Raw genomic sequence first — 22,498 nt, forward strand, 5'->3', positions numbered from 1 at the left:
ATTTCATTTATACATATACATTAAATGTGAGCCGTTAATACCTTTTAATATCTTGTGTTATATATTTTATATCTTACGTTATTTTATATCTGAAGTATAATACATAATTACAAAAATTAATATTTGCGTATGTGTAGAATTTACTTTTATTTTTTTTAAATTATTCTTTAAAACTTTATTGGCCTCAGGTTGATTTATTTAATGCATATTTCACATTCCTACAATCATTAAGACATCAGAAAAATAACATACTTTATATAGTACATGCATATTTCTTATAGTAATAGATATTTTATTATAATTTTATAAAATTTATTATTAAAATGGCATCCTATACATAAATATAATATAATTTACATATTATACAGGAAGCTGACGTTTTTATTACTTTAATTCACCATCAGCTCATCGAATTACGCGCCGGCTTCTTGACGAATCATCATCCCTTCCCGTAATAAAGAATATATTAACGTCTAAGCGGAAGCCGCGTTCGTTGCCGTCCGTCGCGAGACGTTCGTAACTCAAATTTGTACGTATATGTTCGTTTTCTTTTAAGCAACTTATGCCTGTAGATTTTTTTCAGGAGCAAAAAATTATTTTTAAAATAATATGATATTAAAAATTAAACTTAAATGATCTTCTGGCTCTAGAAAAGGACAATATGGTCCGATTTATCATTAGTAATTTAATCGGTTAATTTATCATCAATTAATTTGGATCGGTGTTGGGGATATTGAATTATATTAATTAATTATTTTCAAATTATTAAACTTAATTTTATAGTGTTATTTGTTTAAAATCGGGAAGCTAGACGCGCGCTTGCAAATAAAATACGAGATGTATGAAACAAACACAATCGGCTAAACTAATTACGACTTTTATGTTATATCATCGCGCTAATAGTGGAAAATCTAATAAAATCGATATGGAATCTTTAACTTCTGCGAATTCAAACATTCGACAAATACAATAATGACATTTGTCATGTATTTAGAATAATATATGTTAACCTTGTAACCGTGCAACTTGCCAGTTCAATGTATGTAAACTTGTATTTCAGCTCCTTATAAAATTAGGATTAGATCACAGATAAACATCACAGAAATTGAATCAGTTTGTTTTAAGACTTACGTTTTCTACTGTGAGGCACTAATTATTTAGAAATATGCGGAATCTTAAAATTTTCGATGCTTGGGACGGGATTGGATGCTTGGAAGACGCGGATCTGGTTGGAACGCGATCCCGAAAATTTCGTGATTCCCGAGAATCTTCGAGATATCTTCTGATACTGTACGGAATCTTTTAATATTATTTTTCCATCAATATATAATATTAGTATTTCTGAATTTTCTCCGAAATATATACAATATTTTTACTTTTCTGTCTTTATCTATAGTAAAAGAGCCTGCTGTATGATTTATAATAAAACAGAAAATTTTGTAAAGTGAAACTCAACAACAGAAATAAAAAATCTAAACTACGACCATATTCAACAAAACATACATTCTACTTGACTACTCTGACATTTTTAGAAATCCTGAACACTCTCGGGAATCTCAAAAGTTTCAAAATCCCATCCCGATCCCGAAAAACATTCCCGTTCCGACGATCTTACACACTCCTATAATTATTACGTTTATTCTATTATAAATATTTCAAATAATTATGATGATGTTTAGTGATATTAATGGTAACGTAATTCTTCTCATTGTATTTATTCTTTATATTTACTTTATAAATATAACAGCCATGTTAATATATACATCTCATTTTTATTTACTAATTCATTAATTTTCTTAAAATCATTCTTGATATATAATATAGAGAACAGATTATTTTTATTCGTTTAATCTCTTGTCTCGTCAACCATCGCCACTTACCTAGCATACTACGATTGGATGCCATTTCGCCGGTAGATGTAATGATGATTGCAAACGCTCCTCACCGGTTTTTCTTTTTCTTAATTTCAGTGCACTTTTTGAAAATCAGCTTCAATTTATCTTTTTCAAATTACGTTTGCACAAGTTAGGTATCTCTTTCAATTGAATGCAGTTCTTCACGTGTAAATCATCATATCACTCGAACGATACTTGACACATGAAAAAACTTTCAACCCCGAAGATCTTGGAAAAGCTTGCTTTACGAACGCCTTGCGGACAGCACAACTGCCTCGTTCAGTTGACGCGCTTTAACTGTGGCTCTGCTCTAAACGCTGCCAAAAATCTCAGTTAAATTGTGGCGCTGGCTGCTCGGAAGATGAAAGGCAAGGAAGAGGCTCGACAATAGCGTCAGCGCCGTCAGCGTTGTCACACCGACGTCTTCCGCGGGCTGTGTCGTTCTCCCGCTTCGCGTTTCGCTTCGTTCCGTCGTAACGTTCTTCGATGTCGTAACGAAGACTGCGTGCGAAGGGTGGACGAGGTGGTAGAGGGGAAGAGAGGAAGAAAGAGGGGCACGACCACGCACGTCACAAGCGTAGTTATATACAATGACGTGCTTTGTTCGCCGCGTCGAAGAGAAGATGAATACCCTCTTACGAATGGGAAGATGTACCCTATCGAATGATTTTTCCTACCCTTATGTCTACTATCCGCTGGGAAGCGAAATTCAAGGGTTCAGATATTGGTGAATCTATAGGAAACGTTTTTTCTTAATATAAAAAAAAATATATGTTTTGACGTTTGGAGAATGAAAAATTAATCTTCGGATGCATAATATGATCCTGTATATGCATCTCAGTCCCTGTAGTGTTTTATTTTTGTGCAAAATATGACATTTTTTTATCTTCAAGTGTTTTCTTTTTCCACTTATCTTACAAATGAATTATAAATTAATTTTTTATTGTTACGTGCATGTATCGAAGTTATTTTTTTCTTACAATTGGATGTACAAGTGATTAATTATTTTTTTTTTAATTTAATATTGTTTATCGTAACAAATTGAATAGTTTTATATACAATTATAAAATTAACTCTCATTACTTTTTAATGCATTTTTCCATCTTTTAGGCAAATTACACATTCGTACTTGATAGAAAAACTGGTCTTTACTTGCGTTGATCCATCAATTCACTTTCTTTCTTTGATGTTTCTAAATTGTTTGTCAGATAAAGTGTGCTGCACAACTAATCAATCGGAACAAATCTAAAGACGTTAGGATAGACTGAAGTGAAACGAATCACAGAGTGAATCGAATCAATATAAGCTTTGAGATAGTTGTTGAGTTTGTTGTTTCAAATAAACTGTTTTATTATCATGCTAGTTAGGTCTTCGCTTTCTTTACAAAACAATAGATAACAGTTCTGTTTATCTCAAAGCTTATATTGATCAGATTTACTACATGATCTGATTCGTCTCGGTTTATTACCATGAGGCCGAGCAAATTCTCATTGTCTATTGTTTCTACTCTAAAGATGTAATAGATATAGACTTCGTATTTCTTGATCTTAAAGCTTGCAGGCAAAAACGTAAGACGTAAACAAATTATAATTTTTTACTTGTTACTTATGTTATTGTCTTACATTATTATCTTTACTGCGATTGGTCGATTCGCTGATTGGGTTACGTTTTACTGCCTTACGTTTTTCTGCATGTCATGGCTCTTAACGTCCGTGCTCCGTAGAAAAATTGAACATATCAGCATTTCTCTTCGATTCTATCAGTATCTCTCTTTAACTCGATATTTTAGAGAGAGAGAGAGAGAGAGAGAGAGAGAGAGAGAGAGAGAGATGATTTAAGCTATTTTAAGCGGCGTCTATAATGAGATTTTAAGGCGTAAAACTTAAGTTTTATTTTAAGCACTAAGTAAGAAACTTACCAATTATAGTCAAATATTCTTTTCACATTTGATTGTAATTGGTCAATTTCTTATGGCTTAGAGTTTAAAGGTTAAGTTTTACGTCTTAAAATTTTATTGTAGATGCCACTTTACATTTTTTAAAATTGATAATGACATTATGCGTAGTCTAGTCTTATTACATTTATGCTGTACCTTAGCTCTTCCTTCCAGATTGTCCTTTGATTGATGCATGCTTTGTATGACACAAAATTTTGAAACATCGAAGAAATAAAGAGATAGCTTGATGAATTTAACGCACATATAGGTCAGTCTTTTTTATTGAACCGGATGATTGAATCATGTCGGTATGTTTTTGACAGTAAATATTAAATTTTATAAAAAATAACGGATTATTTATTTGTACATCTAATATTTCAGATTTCGTGAATTTTTGTTCAAGTAATATGTGAGAAAATAATTGGTCATAATATACAATTTCACAAAATGTTATTAATTATACAAATATTATATAGAAATATCAATTGTTATATACATACAATTTTTTCTTAAGTAATACATCGTGGATTCGGATTGAGTGATATCGCAGTTAAGGGGTTAGTATAATTCCACGCTGAAAATATCTCGTGTTCATTCCTTGCCCCGTTATTTCACAAAGAGATAAATCTCTCGGCGGAAGATAACTGTTGTCCGAGCGATACGTTGTAACGCGCCAGACATTATCATGACGTAGTAGTGATTAATCAACGTCAACATTAATTCACTGATCTAATGACTGTAATTGGAAGTTATCAAGCATATTCACCACGCTGCTGATGCTCTCTTTGACACGATTAATTAGACCTAGAATCATCAACTGTCTGTTCGGACACCCGCGATTAAATAAAATTTCCGTTGAAGTAACTGATTTGAAGAAGTAAACAATTTCTGAATGGCGTTGAGTTCAATAAATATAATCGGAAACAATAAAATTGAAGTGAAGAACACAATTTTTTCATTTCTTCAGTTTCGTAGTAATAAACTGATCGACAAATGAATAGCCTTATCTCAAGTTTTACAATGCAAATGAATTATAGGACTTATTTATATGTACATATATCGCAAAATACTATATATATATATATACTTCAAAATACGTGATAATTAACATTTTTTGCAATTCCAGCGTTGTTTTTTTCATGGTGCAGTTCAACAATTACCATACTTCTTATGAACAATATTTCAGTTTTTATATCCTCATGAGTTTTTTCTTATCTCTTCTTATTTGAGGAAAAGCGGACAAGTTTCCTATTTTTCTGAATTCTTGCAACCTTGAAATATCTATTAAATTTGCTCCAGGATAGTTTCCGTAAAAACAAAAAATAAGAGATATATATATACATATGTATAATACAACGTTAATTACGAAGAAGGTTTGCGAGGACATCCTATGAAATATATAAAAATATTTTTTACTTTTTTAGAGCATCAGTACATATTACTTTTTAGAGAATATTCAATACGCTTCGCATTATATTATAATTCCGTATAATTATCTTATACGTTCGTTTATTATCTTAACTAGCGAGATATGTCTTCCTCGCATTTTTCCGTGTTGGTAAGTTTTGTTAAGTTTCGGAAAGATTTCATGGTACATAATCCTACGCGTTTAAATTACACGCGATTAAACACGCGATACTTCATCATGCGCGTCTCTTTCGACAAGTTCGTAGTGATTAATCGAGGATATTAAGTTTGCTGTTAGTCTTCCTTAATTGCGCTCGCCAGGGTATAATCTGACCATCATCAGAATCGTCCTTGACAGGATCGTCCCGTTTCTCCTCGACCTCGGGTTTTTCTTCCTTCTTGATGACGCACGACGCCCGCGTCGCCGCCGGCGAGGCGTCCCTCTTCGGGTTTGCCGACGTTGCCTCAAATTTGGTGCTTGTCGATGCGGATACCTGCGTCTGATTCATGAATCTGTAATCAAATCGATAATATGATACTTGAATTTTTACACGTGAAAATTTTTATTTTAATATCTTGTTAATTAAGGAATAAAAAAATCGATAAAATCATATTGTAACGATTGGAAATAGAATAGCAAAAAGGAATACGTGACAAAATATCGAGAGATATAAAACATAATAAACAAGATTCTCCTTTTCTTGTTTTCAACATTTTTACGCTTTTGCTTTACTTAAGAAAATTTGAAATTCTGAATAACAACTTTCTATCTGGAAATGCCGAATATCAATTGTCAAATTAGATAGGCCAATGTTTTAATACACGCATAAAATATTACGCATAATATTATATGTATCGCGTAATTTTACATGAAACGTAGGAACTTGAAGCCAATTGCAACGAGAGGCAGTTGTAATACTCGTAATAATTGGAGCACTTAGCTTCTCCACCCCTTCTCGCCTGCGTATGTTGAAAACATGTGGAGTTAAATCTCGTAAAGTAACACGAGATAAATCTCTTGTGAAAAATACAATTCAAGTACGATTTTGTGACGAGCAGTTAAAACATTCTCTACTAGTGCAAAATCCATTATAATTAATGGCTTTCTCCAATCGCCCAAGAATTAGCATTTAATTGCACTGATGATTGATTGATACAGATCCATTAATCTCCGTACCTCTTTTCCTCGTTGTCCTTCTTAGCGAGAAGCTGTCGCTTCCATGGCGGAATCGCCTTCTGGCGCCTCTCCTCGTTCTCTCGCGCTATTTGCTCCTCGAGCTCTTTTTTCGCACGTTCAGCAGCTTTTCGGGCTAGCATCTGTCGCTTCCAGATTGGTATTACGTTTCCTGAGCTGTCCTTCTCGGGGATCTATTGAAAAAAGTACCATAATTCAGGATTTCAAACTATGCAAAAGTACTCAAAAGAAGAAAAAAAACATTTTATAGAACATTAGAAAGAGTAAACATTTTTTATTTTTGTTACATTTTGTATTGTCTTTTTGTCATATGTATTGTATTGCATTTTGTTATATTGCCTTTTACAGAATCTATTTCTTTAAAGGAGTACACACTCTAATCTAATTTCAAGTATATCAAAAGCAAGTTGTTTGATGTTTTTACTCCAAGTAAGTAATTAACTGTCTTTCAGTATTAAATTGGCCAGTGTCAGATTTCCGTAAGGAACTTTAAAAAGAAATAAAAAATAAAATGCTCTTACTTGATCAACAAAATTTGTAACGTTGAACGCTTTGCTAATTTCCGACATGAGATTCTGCTCTTGAGTCTTCTCGACCTGCGCCCTCTCCACCTTTAGTTTTTTGATTCCGGGTATATCCTTTGTGCGCTTCAATTCGGCAATTAGGTCTGTCTTCTGCACGAAGAACGGCTCCGAGACTGCTCCGAAAATGATACAGTTTTATTTGAATTTGTCAGCGATTCTACCCTAATAACACACTTTATTCGGGATACATTCTGGGGACATCCTTAGAACGGTTAAAGGACATATGGACGTCCTAAGGACGTCTCCTGAAGGTCTGTGGTGTTAGAATATTTATAAATTTTATAGTGATGTTATGCGCTTGCATAAATTTTGCGTAATACCTATGTATCTACGTAACAAAATGATTTTAGGGAGAAAATGTACGATCATTAATATTGTATAACACAGAACATTGTTATATAAACTTCTCGGGTAAGATTGAAGTCTGAATTCTTACGCTCGAGTTCGCGACAAAAGCGTTAAATTATACGTGCATGTGTGTCGCGGACTAACTTACCGTTAGTCATGGACACGCTGCGAGGAGGCGGAGCGGAGAATGTCTTGGTGGCGTTCATCTTCGTGCTAGTCCGTCGTAGCTGGATACTGGTGAGGTCCTGGATGCTGATTGTGGCTAAGGGTTGCTGCGGGGAGCTCTTGGAGCTTTCGGTCTCGTTACCGGCGGTGGTGGCACCCAGGACCTGATTTCCTGCTCGTGTTCGTTGCTGCAAGGGAGACAGAGGTGGCGGCGGGGGGCCCGTAGGAGATCCTTTGGTCTCCCCGTTGCTCCTTTGCGCCCCCTCCTCTTCGTCTTCCTCCTCCTCCTCCTCTTCACCCTGCTCCGTATTCCGGCTCTGGATGTCCAAGTTGTCCACTGACCTGCGAGCACGATTTTTGCATTGTCACGTGAGCGGAAAACTTAATAATGACGCTGCTCGAAGATAAATTTGTTTATCTGTATAAAATGTATTTTATCTATCAGAGAATCATTGCGTTCATTTTGTTTAGTATCTGTTATATTGTATAAATATATTTTAGATAAGTTAGATTATATAAAAACATCAAAATAAATATATTAAAAAGTTGTTTCAATATTTCAGGATACATTAATTTTTTTAATTTGTTTGAAAATGATTTTTAGTAAATATTTGAAGTATTATTTCGAAAGGAAATGCTTTTTCCTTTAGTAAAAAAGGAAAATGCTTTGTTATAAATAAAATACGTATTTCTTCGTACGAAAAGCACTAATCAAAGAAGAATTTAGTCATATTAAATTGATTTCTCACGTTTCTGCATAATCGGAAAGTCAAATGCACTGCACATGAGTTAACATTTCTGTGCATAACTGAAAGACTTTAACTGAGCACCTGTTATGTCAATCGTAAAGTAAATTTTAGCGATAATCATTACGAAGATGATTGTCGATATTATTTTAAGTGCGCGAAGATTGCATTGATAAATAATAGCCATAGAAGTTAACGAAGAATAACGATAAATAACAGAACCACTTTTCGTTATTTAAATTGCACGTAACATGTCTATATAAAGTGGTGCGCGTGCATGTGGTTTAAGTAATCTTACAAACACTATAAATAGACACTTGAAGTCAACTTTTTAAATTATCACTTTCTAAATAATTTAAATAAATAAAGCACACAAAACAATGTTTGCCTTTTGTTATCTAGTTTATTTAGTTTATTTAGTTAGATAGGACATTATCCAGATATTCTGAAAATACACTTGGAATATGTTTCACATATTTAAATAATTTAATTTTAAAATTGATATTTTTAAACGAACAACGAAGAATGTTCGCCACTTCTAGGATCAACTGACAATCACGAAACAGATACTGTAGACGCGAAGGATCACGAAACCGATAAAAATAGACACTGTTGTGTACAAGGAAAGATCACTGACCTCGCCTTCGACAGGCTGTTTTTAGATGACACCTTGCAAATACTTTTCAGGTACTCGGATGGCTTGAGCAGGGTGTTGGAGTCCGCGTTGGCGAACTTTGGCGGTATGAACGGCAGTACCATGTGCCTGTTTACCAGGTGGGATGTCTGACTCGCTTTAATTTCGTCCACGTCCACCGGCGCACTGGCGGGAGCCGGCACTTCCGGCTGTTGCGGATGCTCGCCGGAGGATGATGTGTCGGACTTGTTGGTCGCTGTTCCGAGACCGACCAGCAGCGTTAGAGAACGAAAGAGACGGAAATAGATGAGGAGATAGAGAAGGTGGAATAACGTAAAAGAGGTAAGCAGAAAGGAGAGGGTCTCGTTATAGGCTCCAGTATTGGATGGCGGTCATTACCGAGGGGCAAGTGAAATCTAGGTAAGTATATTATATGCCCGGTGAGCGCTATGGTCTAGTAAGTGAGGCCACCTCCGCTGAACATGATCCGCTAACAGTTTAATTAAAGGCTGAAGTATACGCGCGTGCAGCCCAAATCGAGATCGCTATGGGGAGGAAGCCTCTCCTCTTCCCTCCTGTCTGTATCTTTATCCGATCGCGAACCGGGCCAATTAAAACACCCGTGGCGCTGATTAACATCTGTGAATAAATTTTGCCCGATTTCAACTGTAATTGCCAGTCGTCGTAGTCGATTCAACTAATTGCCTTCATGTTTGCATGGAAGAGTCAGGCACGTGCCCCGAAAATGTAAGCGCAATTCGCACGAGCGTAACACGATTATCCGAAAAAACACCGAGGTAATTATCGCGGCGTAATATAAATCATAAAAATACGGTAACAGCAAATTATGTGACGGTGTATATAACGAAGTTATCGCATTTTCTGGTAACCCGGTAGAAACCACAACGAATTCAGAGTTAATCTTTCGGTTTAACAAAAATCAACTAATTATAGCGGAGATAATTAAATTACGGAAGCATTAAACGTTGAAGGTAGACAAACTCTGAATCTGACGAGGTGTTCCGTAAGTAGTGCCATTTAAGATAGATCGATTGAGTAAAATCTATCGAGGAAGTAATTGAGAGTACAACGGTCTTCGCGTTGACCGGTAGTCGTAAAACATCGACCGACAATAAAACCGCTCATGCGCGACGCGATCTCTTTTCGCGATTGTTACGAATAATGTGAAGTTACGGTTATCTGTATATTAAGAGGATGTCCTCTCATATATCCGATGTGGAGTAATTTAAAAGACGTTAATAATTTCAATATATGAACGCGACACTGCGTTTATTCGCAGCGTTCGCTGGAAACGAATTTTTTTTTCAATTCAAGATCTTTCGAAGCTGAAATTGTTACAGATGAAGACAAGCGTCCAATTTGTTTGGATTGAAGGCATTTCTTACAGTGAATGCACGCGGAAAATGTCAAGCGAACGTGCGTGCACGTATTTCTGCTCAAAGTTGAGTTGCAACTTTCACGTTTGCGGTAATTTCGTAAAAGAGCGAAAGGACATCGAAGAGGAAATGGGCGTTGAACGCAATTTCTCACCGGACTCGGTCCTTCCGTCTTGACCGTTTCCTCGCGCATCTTTTTTGTCGGCATCTGCATTCAGCTTTGCGTTCACCAGGACGACTACCACGTCGTCATCCGGCGGCGGTGGCGGTGGCGGTGGCGGTGGTTTCGAGAGACTGGAGAATAAAAAGTTTGTGTGTGATTCCGATCTGATGGTGTGAGAAATATAAGACGGTGATGCTTTTTGAGGGTCATTTTAAGAGGGCTATTTTTAGAAATAAATCTTGCGAGTCGTATAATGTTTATTTCGTTTGGATAAAATAGAAAATATGATTTAATATCTTCGGATATGATCCGGGAACCGCGGGTCACAGATTGCGCATTACTGATATACATACTATAGAAATATAAATGTTAGAAAAATGTTGAAAAATTAATGCTGTAAAATGTTATTGTTGAAAATAATATTGATTAAGAATATGTTATTTGAGTTTATGCTAAAGTTTAATTCATGATTTGTCGGGATCGTGTATGCTAGTAAAAGTAATTCTTTCGACGAGAAAAATTACAGAAAATTGGTGAAGGTAAATTTTATTATTCCGTACAGATAAGTGAAAGCAGTGTTATTGTAGTAACCGATTGCAACGTCTGATAAAAATGAATAATAGCGATAAAAATCTCGTCTGTTAGATAATTAAGGGATTAGATAACGTTCAATTTTATGAAGACTGGTGAAGGTAAGAAGCATAAAGAACAGCTATAATAATAGATACGTGCACCTAATTTCAAACAATGACAGTAAATTAAGGCGAGCGAAAACATGTGGAAAGTTAAACAGTTATAGGCAATAAAATTGATGGAGGTGCGTGTATCTTATTTCGAAAGCAATTTCTCCATTCAAGGATTTTTTATGAGTATCTTAGAATTTATCGTAGTGTGTTTCTGGGGTTAACGTCTTCACTGTTTCTGGAGTTAATGCTAATCAATCCGATAAAACAGTCCACTCGCTCAAGTTCGAGCAAGTCGTAAGATTTAAACCGCTATCGTAATTATTCACGTTTTAACGACCGGAAATGATTCAAGGAAACGGCCATCTTTCATCTTTACAACACGGTGTATCCCATTCGTATGATATTCCTCAAAGGAAAACGGACGACAAAAGATGGAAAAGGAGAGAAGCGAGTCAAATCGCGTGAAGTAGCGACCAACTCCGCCGCTTGATCGACTTTCGATCGAGCTTTCTTCCTTCTTTTAATGGCACAACTTTAGCTTAAATCTCGATCCGGTATCGATTCGCCCTACTTACCTAGGTCCGCCGTTGCCATTTGTACGGATCTCCTTTTCACTTTCCACTTGCACGCTGGACGAGTCCTTCCTCTCTGCGAACCGAAACAGAATCACGAACCGGTCAATCGCAGCTGTTCATCATACTGATTTGAGACTCTGCAGGATAGCTATAATGCTCTGTCATTTTGTGCAAAAAATTGTCAGCGTCGATTTGCATGATATTAACTTGATGATTGATAAAGACAAGTTGTTTCAAACTCCGTTATTCATCAAATACGAATTTACAATCACAATTAGAACGTAATAATAGCAAAGGCAAACGAACGCACACGGAAGATCATTGTTTGTTTCTTGTCTCAGATAATTGTTATTTGTAAAGACAATTACATTATTCTTTATAAATAACACGCATATATTCTCTCGTTGAAACGATTTTTTTCTTCTTGTATGATGATTTATTTCGCACGTAAAAGTTGAAAAGATTTCACCAATTATTTAAAGTCATTAATAATGACTTTAATCGTTACAGTCCATAATTTGTGCATACGCGATACATTCCTGCTTAATCACCGACACTGTGGCCATCCTGCAGATATTTTCAGTTATTTGAATGTACCGTGTAGCGTTTCCGCGTTTGTTTTAATCCCCGATTTGCTAATCCGTTCGCTGCTACTGTGTCGTGACAAGGACGGGGTGGACGTCGTCGAGGAGAGGCCATGGACCTCGCTGCTCATGTTCGAGGATTCGCTGGCGCTGCTGGATCGGCTGTATCGCCTGTCGATTTTTCGAGAACGACTGAAACGTCAGAGACAGTCTATCGATGTTTCGCGGATCCACGAATCGGAGAATTAAATTTAATCTACTTGTAATGAAATACCTGCCGCGTGATCGCGTATCTACAAGATAAACGAGTAAAAAAAATAGCAAAACGATGTTGTTTTCCAAACGTGATGTTCATGAACGATCATTTCTTAATGATTATATAGAGCCAATTTCGATTGCAAGATGGTTATACACTGTTCTAGATGTTGATATATCGAAATTGCTTACCTTCGTGATCGTTTTTTACAGTGTCTGATATTTTGTTGTGCTGCGCTCATCAAAGTTCTTTTCTTGACACGTGATTCGTGGTATCGCGAGAACGATTTCAATAATATTTATCGAGTCAACGATACTCATCAGATAAATTTTAATATATAACAACTATAAAATCAAATATCCGATAATACATGAATTATACCTTTTTCTAAAAAAAAGATAGAGAAAGAATTTTTATGTTATTAGACGTTTTACTTTAAAAACTCCTTTTATACTATCCACTACTTTTATGTTATTTTTATATTACTCTAATGTGTTGATTAATTCAATTTAAAGCTTTAGAGCAATAATTTTTTTTGAACTTGGGGGAGGGGAGGAAATTGATTTTTATAATTGAGAGAATCAAATTTAAATTAATTCTATCAATTTTTAACATAAAAAGAAATGTCCATTTGTACTAATATAGATTAAATTTAATCTGAGTTCAACTTATTTTTTATCTCTTGCCCCAGTTCTGAAGAATGAAGAGAAAAGTAAAGACTAAATTAAATCGAGATTAAAATTAATCTACATTGGTAAAAATGGACATGAGTCAGATGCTTTGGGCTGTATAACTCTAATTTTTTACTTTGTTCGCGGTAAACTGTACTCGAATTGTATTACCTGCTGTCGGAGGTATTGTCCACTGGCTTTTTCCGCGATGACGAGCTCACGCTGCTCGTTTCTTCCTGCCTCACGCAGATCTGCTCGTAAGCATGATCCGAGGACTCCCTCGCGATCTCGGAGCGCGCCGCATGTCCGTTGCCGGGATGCGGCCGGCCGACGAATCCGCCGTTGTTGATGTGCACGTCCACTTTCACTGAAAGCCAAAGAGCCTCGCTCGGAATATTACGCATCGCAGACGAGAAAACTGCCTTCTACGCGAAAACTGCCTTTCACGCTCGAGAAGTTCTTCAGAAATTACTTTAACGGCGCAAAGCTTAAATTTACGAATCGCAAAGGCTGCTTACGGCGGTCGATTGCTTTGTAGAAATTTATAATCTCCATAACAATTGGAATCAAATTTTTTTTTAATTAAAAATAATAAAATTAAAAATTTATTAATTTTTTTATTTTAATTCTTATTTGTTTATTTTCATTCAGCATTGACGCGACTTTTACGCGTTTTGCTGGAACTCGCTCAATTCGCCGATTCGCAGTTTTTATTGCTCTTACTCATTAAGAGCCGCTGCACTGTAACGGCTTAACGGTATTTGCGGTAAATCGCGCGCGAGTCTTTAACCCGGTTTCGCGAAGCGCGCGTGTTGTTTGCGACGTGCGTGGTTTTTTTCGCTCCTCTAACAATTACCGAAGTATCGCTGTTTCTTTGAGATCAGTCTTGCAGCATTCTATCGCGTACTAGTAACATGTTACTCGTAAAACAGATGATCAAAGTAAATACTTCCAAAGTAAAACGTATGAGAAAGACAATTACGTCGTCGTATATAGCATGTCCCACAAGATGTCGATTTACGTGCGATTTTTATATTTAATTATTAATTAATGTTTGACGGAAATATATATTTTAATTTTTTTTAGAAATTTGATACGTCCAATTGACACGTAAATTAATAATATATGAAATGGAGATAGTTTTTCATTTGTTCGATCTATAAGACTGTAAAGATCGTTAGAAAGAGCGAAAAAGAAACAGAAAAGACCGACGATACCGAATGTCTGATGTAAATCGAGGTCGTCGATAAACAGGGTGTTACAGAATTATTACTTTGATTTATCTCATCCACGAATAATTTAATGACGGAATATTTTCTTAAATTTGAATTTTCCTATGGCATTTTTCTTATATCTTTAAACTTTCGTATTTAATATTCCAAATAGCCAAGCGTTGAATTATAAAATTCTATTCTATATAAAATTCTATCAAGGTGATCAACATTTGTTCCTTTTATGAATTAATAATATTTTAATAACTTATAGAGATTCGAATAATCGCTACAATTCGATTAAAGCCTCTTCACTTTTGACTTGATTACCAGCGGGATATTTTTTGGACACCGTGTGTAGCGGGCGTTATAATATAACGATGAAGTATCTGGGACGTGCTACTTACCAGTCAGAGTCTCGTCTTTCCTCTCCGGCATATGGCGCTGCTCCGCCGCGACGCCGTTTCGCGACTTCTCGCCGTCGCCAAACAGCCGCGTGATCCTTGTGTAGACAAGATCATGCGGGCTGTGCAGGTAGAAGGACTCGGCTGTGTCCTTAGGCTTAGGCGGTTCGCCGATGTATGCACTCATAGGATTTATGTAGATACCGTCCCGCGGTCGAGAGCCCGGCGGATGCAGGAAGAACGGCTCTTGGAACATGCCGCAGCCGCGCAACGAGCACTGCAACGTGTTTTTAGACGTTTGACGTCTTAAATACATGAGATGAAAAAGAAAGAAGTTGTAAAAATTTTAAAATTATTAAATTTCAGTAGGAGATATACTACAAATCCAAATGTACGATAGATAAATAAGTGCTTTATCACACACTTGGATTTGCAGTATATTCTGCTGAATTTTATCATTTCTGTGTAAAAATTACATTAGGTATACTACATTTTTCAATGTTTAAATCTTGCATTTTCTTTATGTAATATAGTGTTATTCTTTTAACATAGAAAGCTAAATCATTTATGAAGGCACTTGTTACACTTGAGCTCGCAGTGTAATTTTCGATAATTTTTATTTACGGAATTTTATGGGATAACTTTATGATACTATTTTACAATATCGAGTATATGTATATTTTCCAATAAATTTTCAAGGATAAAAATAGACAAGACAAAAACAGTCAAAATCTCTTAAATCTTCTTCATGTAATCCAAAAGCAAATCTTGTTAGCATTTTAAAAAAAGAGAAGCTAAAGCTATGCAGTTACGAAATTTTTGATGGTATCTATGACGCCTTTCTTTTTTAATTTAAGACTCTCGTACATTTATCTCCTTACTTGATATTTGATAGCCAATTGTAGTTGTAATGAAGTCCTTACCTTGTCGATAGAGCTCGCGACGCAGCTGCACGTGGTGGTATCGCTCATGTGGCCTGAGTAGTCCGACCCGGCGCGATCCCTGGCCATCTTCGGGGTGACATTAGGAGGAGGAGGCTTGCCAGTTTCCTGCTGCACGTCGGAACAAACGAAGAGCGATTAGAAATGTTTGCCGGTAATTAGCTTTTATTCGTATATCTATTAGATCGGAATGATCCTGATTCTAGCCATGAAATCTGTCCGGAAACGATTACCTCTTCCTTATTGAGCGAGCTGAGCAACTGAAGCACCTACCTCCTTTCTCTATTTCTCTCTCTCTCTCCCTCATTTCTCTCTGTCTCTTTCTAATTTGTTTCTTCGACGTATCACAATCGATTACATTTGTCGAATACCGTGTTCGTGGTATCTTGCGATAATCCCCGTTGCTTAATAGCGATTACCCACGGTTGCGCAGTCTGGGATTGACCTCGTTCGCGTTCACCGGAAAAGTTCATTCCGTTGAAGAAGGAGAAAAACGTCGATGATTCGGCGAACGTCGCAAGAATACTACTATTGTTGCGGGAGGATGCGGTTATTTAGATATGTAACCTTGCATATGTAAGCGATTCGTAATAAGGCGGAGGAAAGTGGAAGCGTGCAAGTTGCGATTAACGTTTCCATATAATTTTTACGTCGAGTATAATTTTTACCAAGAAGGTCAAGAGAAGGAATTTCTTTCTTTCTTTATCGAGCGAATATGAAATAAATAATTAATAAAACTTGGGAGAAGAAAGTTGAGAAAAGTGAAAAATATGAAATCATTATCATTTATCTTTGTTTAATTCCAAGAAACAATGATTTTATCTTGAATTAATATAAACATATTAAAAATGAAAATACAAGACGAGCGAACCGAACAGATTATTTTTATGAGTTTTTATAAAGCTTCAAATAATAATACTTTAAATAATAAATTTTTATCGCGTATGCTCTTTCGTTTTATTTCTTATTTTTAATCGGTTCAGCCTTTGATTTTTTAAATTTTATTTTTACTTCCAATAATAAACAATTAATTCAACAACGAATAATGATTATGATTGAAATTAAGTGATACGGAGAGATTGTAAAAAGAAAGCGTAATTAATTGGCGGTTACGCGCAGCGTCGATAAATATTGTTCCGCATTAATCCGTTCAAAAATAAATTTATTAATAATTTACAATGGCGGATGTCGATATCATCTTATCGATCACTTGATCGACAGAGAAAAAGTAAATTGGATTTATAATTTTATGATCCGAAACGTGATACAGTTTTTTGCAGGACTCCAGCTGGAGCAGTTTTAACTCTCAACTGTTGCCAGTCGAAAAACTGGATTATTTTATCAATAAATAGATAAATGCCTTTTAACGGTCTATTTGTATTTTATGCTTGTGTATTTCTATGTGAATTTATATACTACTTATATGTAGTCCTGTAAACTGCAGAACGAATTATTTTACGTTTTATAGACCAGTAACCCGCTGACTCGCTGATTAGACTATGTACCGTAAACTACCGGGTTTGTAACTCTCTTTCCATATAATTCCACGTACGGCCACCCGCTCTCGTTTTATCGAAGTGAAACCGCGTATCAATACGACTCAAGTGTCTGATTAAGTTGACGAAATGTTATATTCAACCAAAAAAGAGTTCTTTTCTAGGACACGTTTTCAAATATCCTCTTGTATGAAATAAAGAAAATTTATTTATTTGTCGTCATTCGATAAATGTAGAATCATCATAGATTTATAGATAAGTTCATACGAATCTTTATTTAGCTATTTAATTGCTGTTTGTTCAATTATTAATTAATATTTAAACAATTTATTAATTATCATTTAACAATTAAAAATGTAAATATTTAAATAAAATTCATTTAAAAGTCATGTTATGAAGTTTATATTATGAAATGTTTCTCTCTCTCTCTCTCTCTCTCTCTCAAAAATAGATGAGTGATCAACAGATTAGTTCTTGCTCTACCAAGTGTCTTAACGTTGCGGAAATATACTTGTATGTCGTACCGACGTTGTTATGCAAATTCGTACGCGATGTGCTTAGCCTGTGGCGTAATTGGGTCGCGTGATGAAAGAAGGAAGCGAAAGAAGGCTCGCGATCGTGTAAGAGATATAGTTTCTGTACAGCAATAAAAGTGACAAATTTTGCATCGGTCCAGCCACGCGGGAAAGTGATATTCAAATGATGGCTACACGTATTCTAATTTCTGTGCCGGTCGAAAGGAGAAATTCGCGCCAAGATCTCTCTCCGTACCGTCCTCGTGTCTAAATACAACCTCTCACAATCACTATCTTATCAATCGTCAACTTGTACTTATAAATTGATCACATTTTTTTTCTTTTAAAAAAACCTTTTTTCTTAATCTACATTTTCTTATTCGAGGGAAAAATGTACACATTTTATGTTATTCTCGTCAAAATTGACAGGAGAAAACGCAACTGTGATTTCATAGTCTGCTGCATTCTTATTGACTTCTTGATCAGGGTATTGCGTGAGTCCGGGTGGCATCTCGGATTTTTGCGAAGGTATGAAAATGTATCGTGATGTAGAGAGAAATGACAAATAGCTGCGACAGTGCGATGTCACTGGTCCGTGAATGGGCACCACCCCGGAAAAAATGCCCGTCCACGCAAATCCTTTCCCCGCAACGTGTATCCCGTTGCGATACGCGTCAACGACACGCTTTCCGCTCAACCGGGTGAAGGCCGAAAAGCGAAGAAGAAAAAATGAATCTACATGGTGCGACAGGCGAACTTACATTCGCATTTTTATTTAATGGAACTTAGCCTTATAAGTGGCGTCTGTAGTTTTTAACGAAGTGGTAATTATAGGAATGAACTCCTCGTTGATGTGTGATCACGCGAGGATCTCTTCTGAGCCGATCAAATTGTCGATGAAATTGCTGGTAACGTACTGTTTTAATAATCGGTTCATTGCCCATCGTAATTACGAGTAACGTTCGACGCATCTTGCTTCCGACTAACAAAGCAGCTTCCTCCCGCTATTTCGCACATTTTTATCGTAAATCGAAGTGAGCGAATTCGTGTGAGCAAACATTAGAAAGCCGCGGGTTTATAGACGTTACATTTTTATTGTCGGATCGGTGATTTTAAACACGCATCAAGTCAAATGTACCGGTCTCGAGAAAGTCGACAAAAACTTCCTTCTTCTAATTTCACTTGAAAATAAATTTAATGTAGATTTTAACTTTTATTAATTTTATTACTATCAAAATCAATAGGAAAAAACTGTTGAAAATTGATTGTTCGAAAATAACTCAAAAATATCTGAAAAAAGATAACTTTTGCAAATAGAAAAATAAAATTTAATAAAATAATAAAAACTAATAAAATAATAAAACTAATTAATGAATCGTCATTTTTTAAGGCAAACTAAAAGTAGGATAAAAGTAATAAGAGATGTGAAAATTTATATAAAATAGTAAAGTGCCCGACTAAGTTTAGACTTAATAAAAATATTTAAATAACTTCCGCAGAAGTTATTTAAATATTTTTAAATAACTTTAAAAATATTAAATATTTTTAAAGTTATTTAAGAAATCACTCCTATGCGTTATATTTTATGAATTCCGATATTTTTATTCGCGCTTGACGTCACGATATTTCTATTGTAGTAGATAACGCGATTTAAAATCGTTTTAACCTCGTCTCGTTATCGGCCATGAACCGCTGCATCGTAACGTTTTTCTTATCTTCATAAGCGCATTCGCGGACGGTTGATGTTCAAGGTGACACGCAGAAAAAGATCTGAGTTTTATGCGTGAACTGACCCGCGCAAGGTCGACTTATGCGACTCGCCAATGCGATTTGCGATATTGCTGTGTTCCATTCACGACGAATCATATAAGTAGTGCCAATCGATCGAACGTAATTGCGAAACCACAAATAAAATTCATATTATAAAAATATCTATATTAACAAATATAGGAAACAAAAATTAATTTTATGTTTAATTATTCATAGAAAAAGTAAATTCATAGAAAAAGTATATAATGCTCATTTTACATCTCATACGTGGAAAGAACAATTTTGCTGAAGTATCTAATTATTTAACTTAGATAGCTAAAATAATTTTATTGAACTATCAAAATGATTATGTAAGAAACTTAAGCATGATAAGAATGCTGAAAAAAGTTTTGACATTCTAGGAACCAATTTGAATGATATTTACGTAATTATTTTGATAATTCAACAAAATTATTTTTCGGATATATATCTAACTAAATTTTTAGTTACTTCAGCAAAACCATTTTTACGTCCATTTTTATTTCCATCGCCGCACGTTTTGCGTTAAATCTATTGAATGTGATACTTCGAGCTATATTAATATGTGACGCTCTCTACGTTGTTATTACAAAAATTGGAAACTGCCATATGCTAGGCAGAATTTATGAGAGAATAAGTGTGTCAATGATGTAGGATTAAATTATTATCCGAGAAGAAGCCAACAGAGTCATACCGCGGCCAATAAATATTTTGGATATCGATTCTACAATCTTTTACCTCGATCTTCGACACGGAAATACGTACGTAAGTGTATTTTTCTATTATACGCATGAACGTTTATGTCGCTCATTACGAGTGAAAAGTAGCAGCTATTTGATTTGCCCGCAAAACCGGATCGTACGATAGAAACCGCGGTTCTCCGTTACAGCTAACCGATTTTACTAACTTTCAAGTCATCGTCAAAAGGTGATTCGACGTCAACGTGGAATCGACCCTTAAGTTTTCAACTTCGAATTATTATTTTTTTTTTAAATTTGTCAATCGAATTTCTAATATGCATTCAGTGTAAAAAAGAATGACAAACATTTTATGCAAAACTTTATAGTTTACTATTTTTTAACTATTAATGTAAATGACTGATGCATTGTCTAAAAGTCATATATCGGACTGCAAAGAGAACTGAGAGCGCTAAACTTGCCTCTTGAGAACGCGGGAGTAGAATCCGCGACATTAACGGTACTTGTGGATTACGGTTCACTTACATATACACCCATGCAAAACCGGATTTTGTCGCTGCTGCGTAACGCCTCAAAAAAACCAAAAGCCTCAGGTCCGTTCAAGGAAGTTCTTTCTGTTCGTTTCCAGAAGGAAACGAGAATCTCGCTCGATCTTTCCGTCCATCTATTGGAGCACACGCTTCGCTGTCCTAGTTCGGACCAGGCCGAGACTCGCGCCGAGGCTTGCGCCGTCAAGGCCGTTCATCCGCGAGTCCTCAGAACGACCAGAGACAACGGTACTTCTACTCCGCGTCGATCGAACGGCTGATCTTGCACTTTAGACGAGTCCACAGGAGTCTCAGAATCTTCAAAATTGCCCTCAGAAATTTTCCCGCCACTCTAAACCTTTCTTAATTTTCAAGCGAAAAATTTAGTATTCTTAAAACTGGTTTGAACCAGGTGTCTAATTTTTTTTTAAACATGTATGGCTATTTCTTATCCTTCTCGCTTTAAACGAATACCCAAAATTTTTCGAAATATCACAAATATCAAAATTGATCCCTCCGAAGTATATTCAAAACTTTCCCAGGTATTTTTGGTCACTTCTTATCTTCGCACTCTATAAAACGGGGCGTCTTGCAGATTTAAACGTTAAGACAGGTCCGTAAAGAAGGTCTTCGATTTTGGATAAATCTCCAGATATGATCTTCCGGTATTTTCAGTAGTGAAGCGATAAAACGGAAGAATTCCTCGGAATTTTTACAATCACGTGATATACAATTTCCCACTGACTCTTACCAGCTCGGCGAACACGTCCGGTCAGCGCGAGCGGGCGCGCGACTATGATTCCAAGCTAACACCGGAGTCACGCGCGAGTTAGCACCTGCCGGCAGGTTGGGTGACGCGGGTCGATTTCTCGACTGGAACCCATGATGCCCATGCAGTGTGGAGTTCTCCTCTGGTGGTCGACAGGAGGGGAAGAGAACGGGGCGAGTTATACCGCACCCGCACCAGTTCAGGTCCAGGTGCCCTTTTTCGACTCAGCCTCCAGAATCTGGTGTCCGCCCAGATGGAGAACAGTAACGCGAGAGCGATCGGGAAAACGGGCGCGCGGGTGACGGTCGGCCAACGAACTCGCGTGAGTCTCTCTCTCGGAGGCCGGTGCGTGCCACCGGTGCGAGCGCAGGAGGCGGCAGACCGGGACTCTCTCGCTGCTCTCGAGCAGATCGTCGAGAGCCCACCTGCTCTCGCCTCTCGACGTTCGAGGTAGGGATACAACTCTGCGACTGTTCACCGGAGAAGAACCTCTCTTAGATCCCATCCTTTTGCCTTTCCTCGCTATTGTCCTACTCCCGACTAATCCTGCAGCTTTTCCCGCTGCGTTCCGATTTACCTTTTCATCGTATGGATGAATCGACGCTAATTAATCCTCGCAGAGGATTTATTTATTTATTTTATTTTATTGTAGACATTTATTTTATTAAAGACACTTACAGTTCGATATTGTCCTTGAATGACGATGTTCGAGAAACTTTTTCGTAACTCCTCTCGGTTACTAAAAAATTTTTTAGTTTATTTTATTTTTGTTCTTTTCTGAGAATTTTTGTTATTGTTGAATTTTGTTATTGTTGTATGAATAGAAATTTTTGAAAAACTTAGAAACTGAAATGCGTTTCTTCCTTATTAATTTCTAGATATTAAACGAGAATTAACGGAAAAATTT

The 22,498-nt window shown here is 36.3% G+C and overlaps 2 protein-coding genes across 6 annotated transcripts in view; both read right to left on the reverse strand.

Moving 5' to 3' along the window:
- Window positions 1-2,393, reverse strand: part of LOC108748606 (sialin) — a 12,781-nt gene extending 10,388 nt beyond the window's left edge. Inside the window, exon 1 of the mRNA XM_018486847.1 lies at window positions 1,881-2,393. Coding sequence (XP_018342349.1) covers window positions 1,881-1,905 — 25 coding nt within the window. The 5' untranslated portion in view covers window positions 1,906-2,393. The remainder of the gene's footprint in view (window positions 1-1,880) is intronic.
- Window positions 2,394-4,484: 2,091 nt separating this feature from the next.
- On the reverse strand, window positions 4,485-22,053 carry LOC108748765 (espin). Of its 5 annotated transcripts, XM_018487093.1 has the most exons (13): window positions 21,574-22,053; window positions 20,821-21,140; window positions 15,781-15,909; window positions 14,861-15,134; window positions 13,414-13,609; window positions 12,329-12,507; window positions 11,732-11,804; window positions 10,462-10,601; window positions 8,914-9,166; window positions 7,514-7,872; window positions 6,955-7,130; window positions 6,416-6,606; window positions 4,485-5,751 (listed from the first exon to the last, which is right to left on the reverse strand). In XM_018487093.1, the coding sequence occupies exons 2-13, from the start codon at window positions 20,830-20,832 to the stop codon at window positions 5,508-5,510; spliced, it is 2,226 nt and encodes a 741-aa protein (XP_018342595.1). In that variant the 5' UTR covers window positions 20,833-21,140; window positions 21,574-22,053; the 3' UTR covers window positions 4,485-5,507. The 5 variants fall into 5 exon arrangements, with proteins under 5 accessions (XP_018342595.1, XP_018342597.1, XP_018342596.1 ...); XM_018487095.1 differs by lacking the exon at window positions 20,821-21,140; XM_018487094.1 differs by having other exon boundaries at window positions 12,329-12,486; window positions 20,821-22,053.
- Window positions 22,054-22,498: the final 445 nt, after the last annotated feature.

The sequence above is a fragment of the Trachymyrmex septentrionalis genome, unplaced genomic scaffold (assembly GCF_001594115.1).
Source record: "Trachymyrmex septentrionalis isolate Tsep2-gDNA-1 unplaced genomic scaffold, Tsep1.0 scaffold24, whole genome shotgun sequence".
Taxonomy (NCBI): Eukaryota; Metazoa; Arthropoda; class Insecta; order Hymenoptera; family Formicidae; genus Trachymyrmex; species Trachymyrmex septentrionalis.

Bases quoted from the DNA above. Each gene is read 5' to 3' on its own strand.
- LOC108748765 (XM_018487093.1), bottom strand. The intron at 10,602-11,731 runs GTAAGTAGGGCG...TTTATTCTCCAG, and splicing joins AATGGCAACGGCGGACCTAG to TCTCTCGAAACCACCGCCAC. The intron at 7,131-7,513 runs GTAAGTTAGTCC...TTTTCGGAGCAG, and splicing joins CAGCGTGTCCATGACTAACG to TCTCGGAGCCGTTCTTCGTG.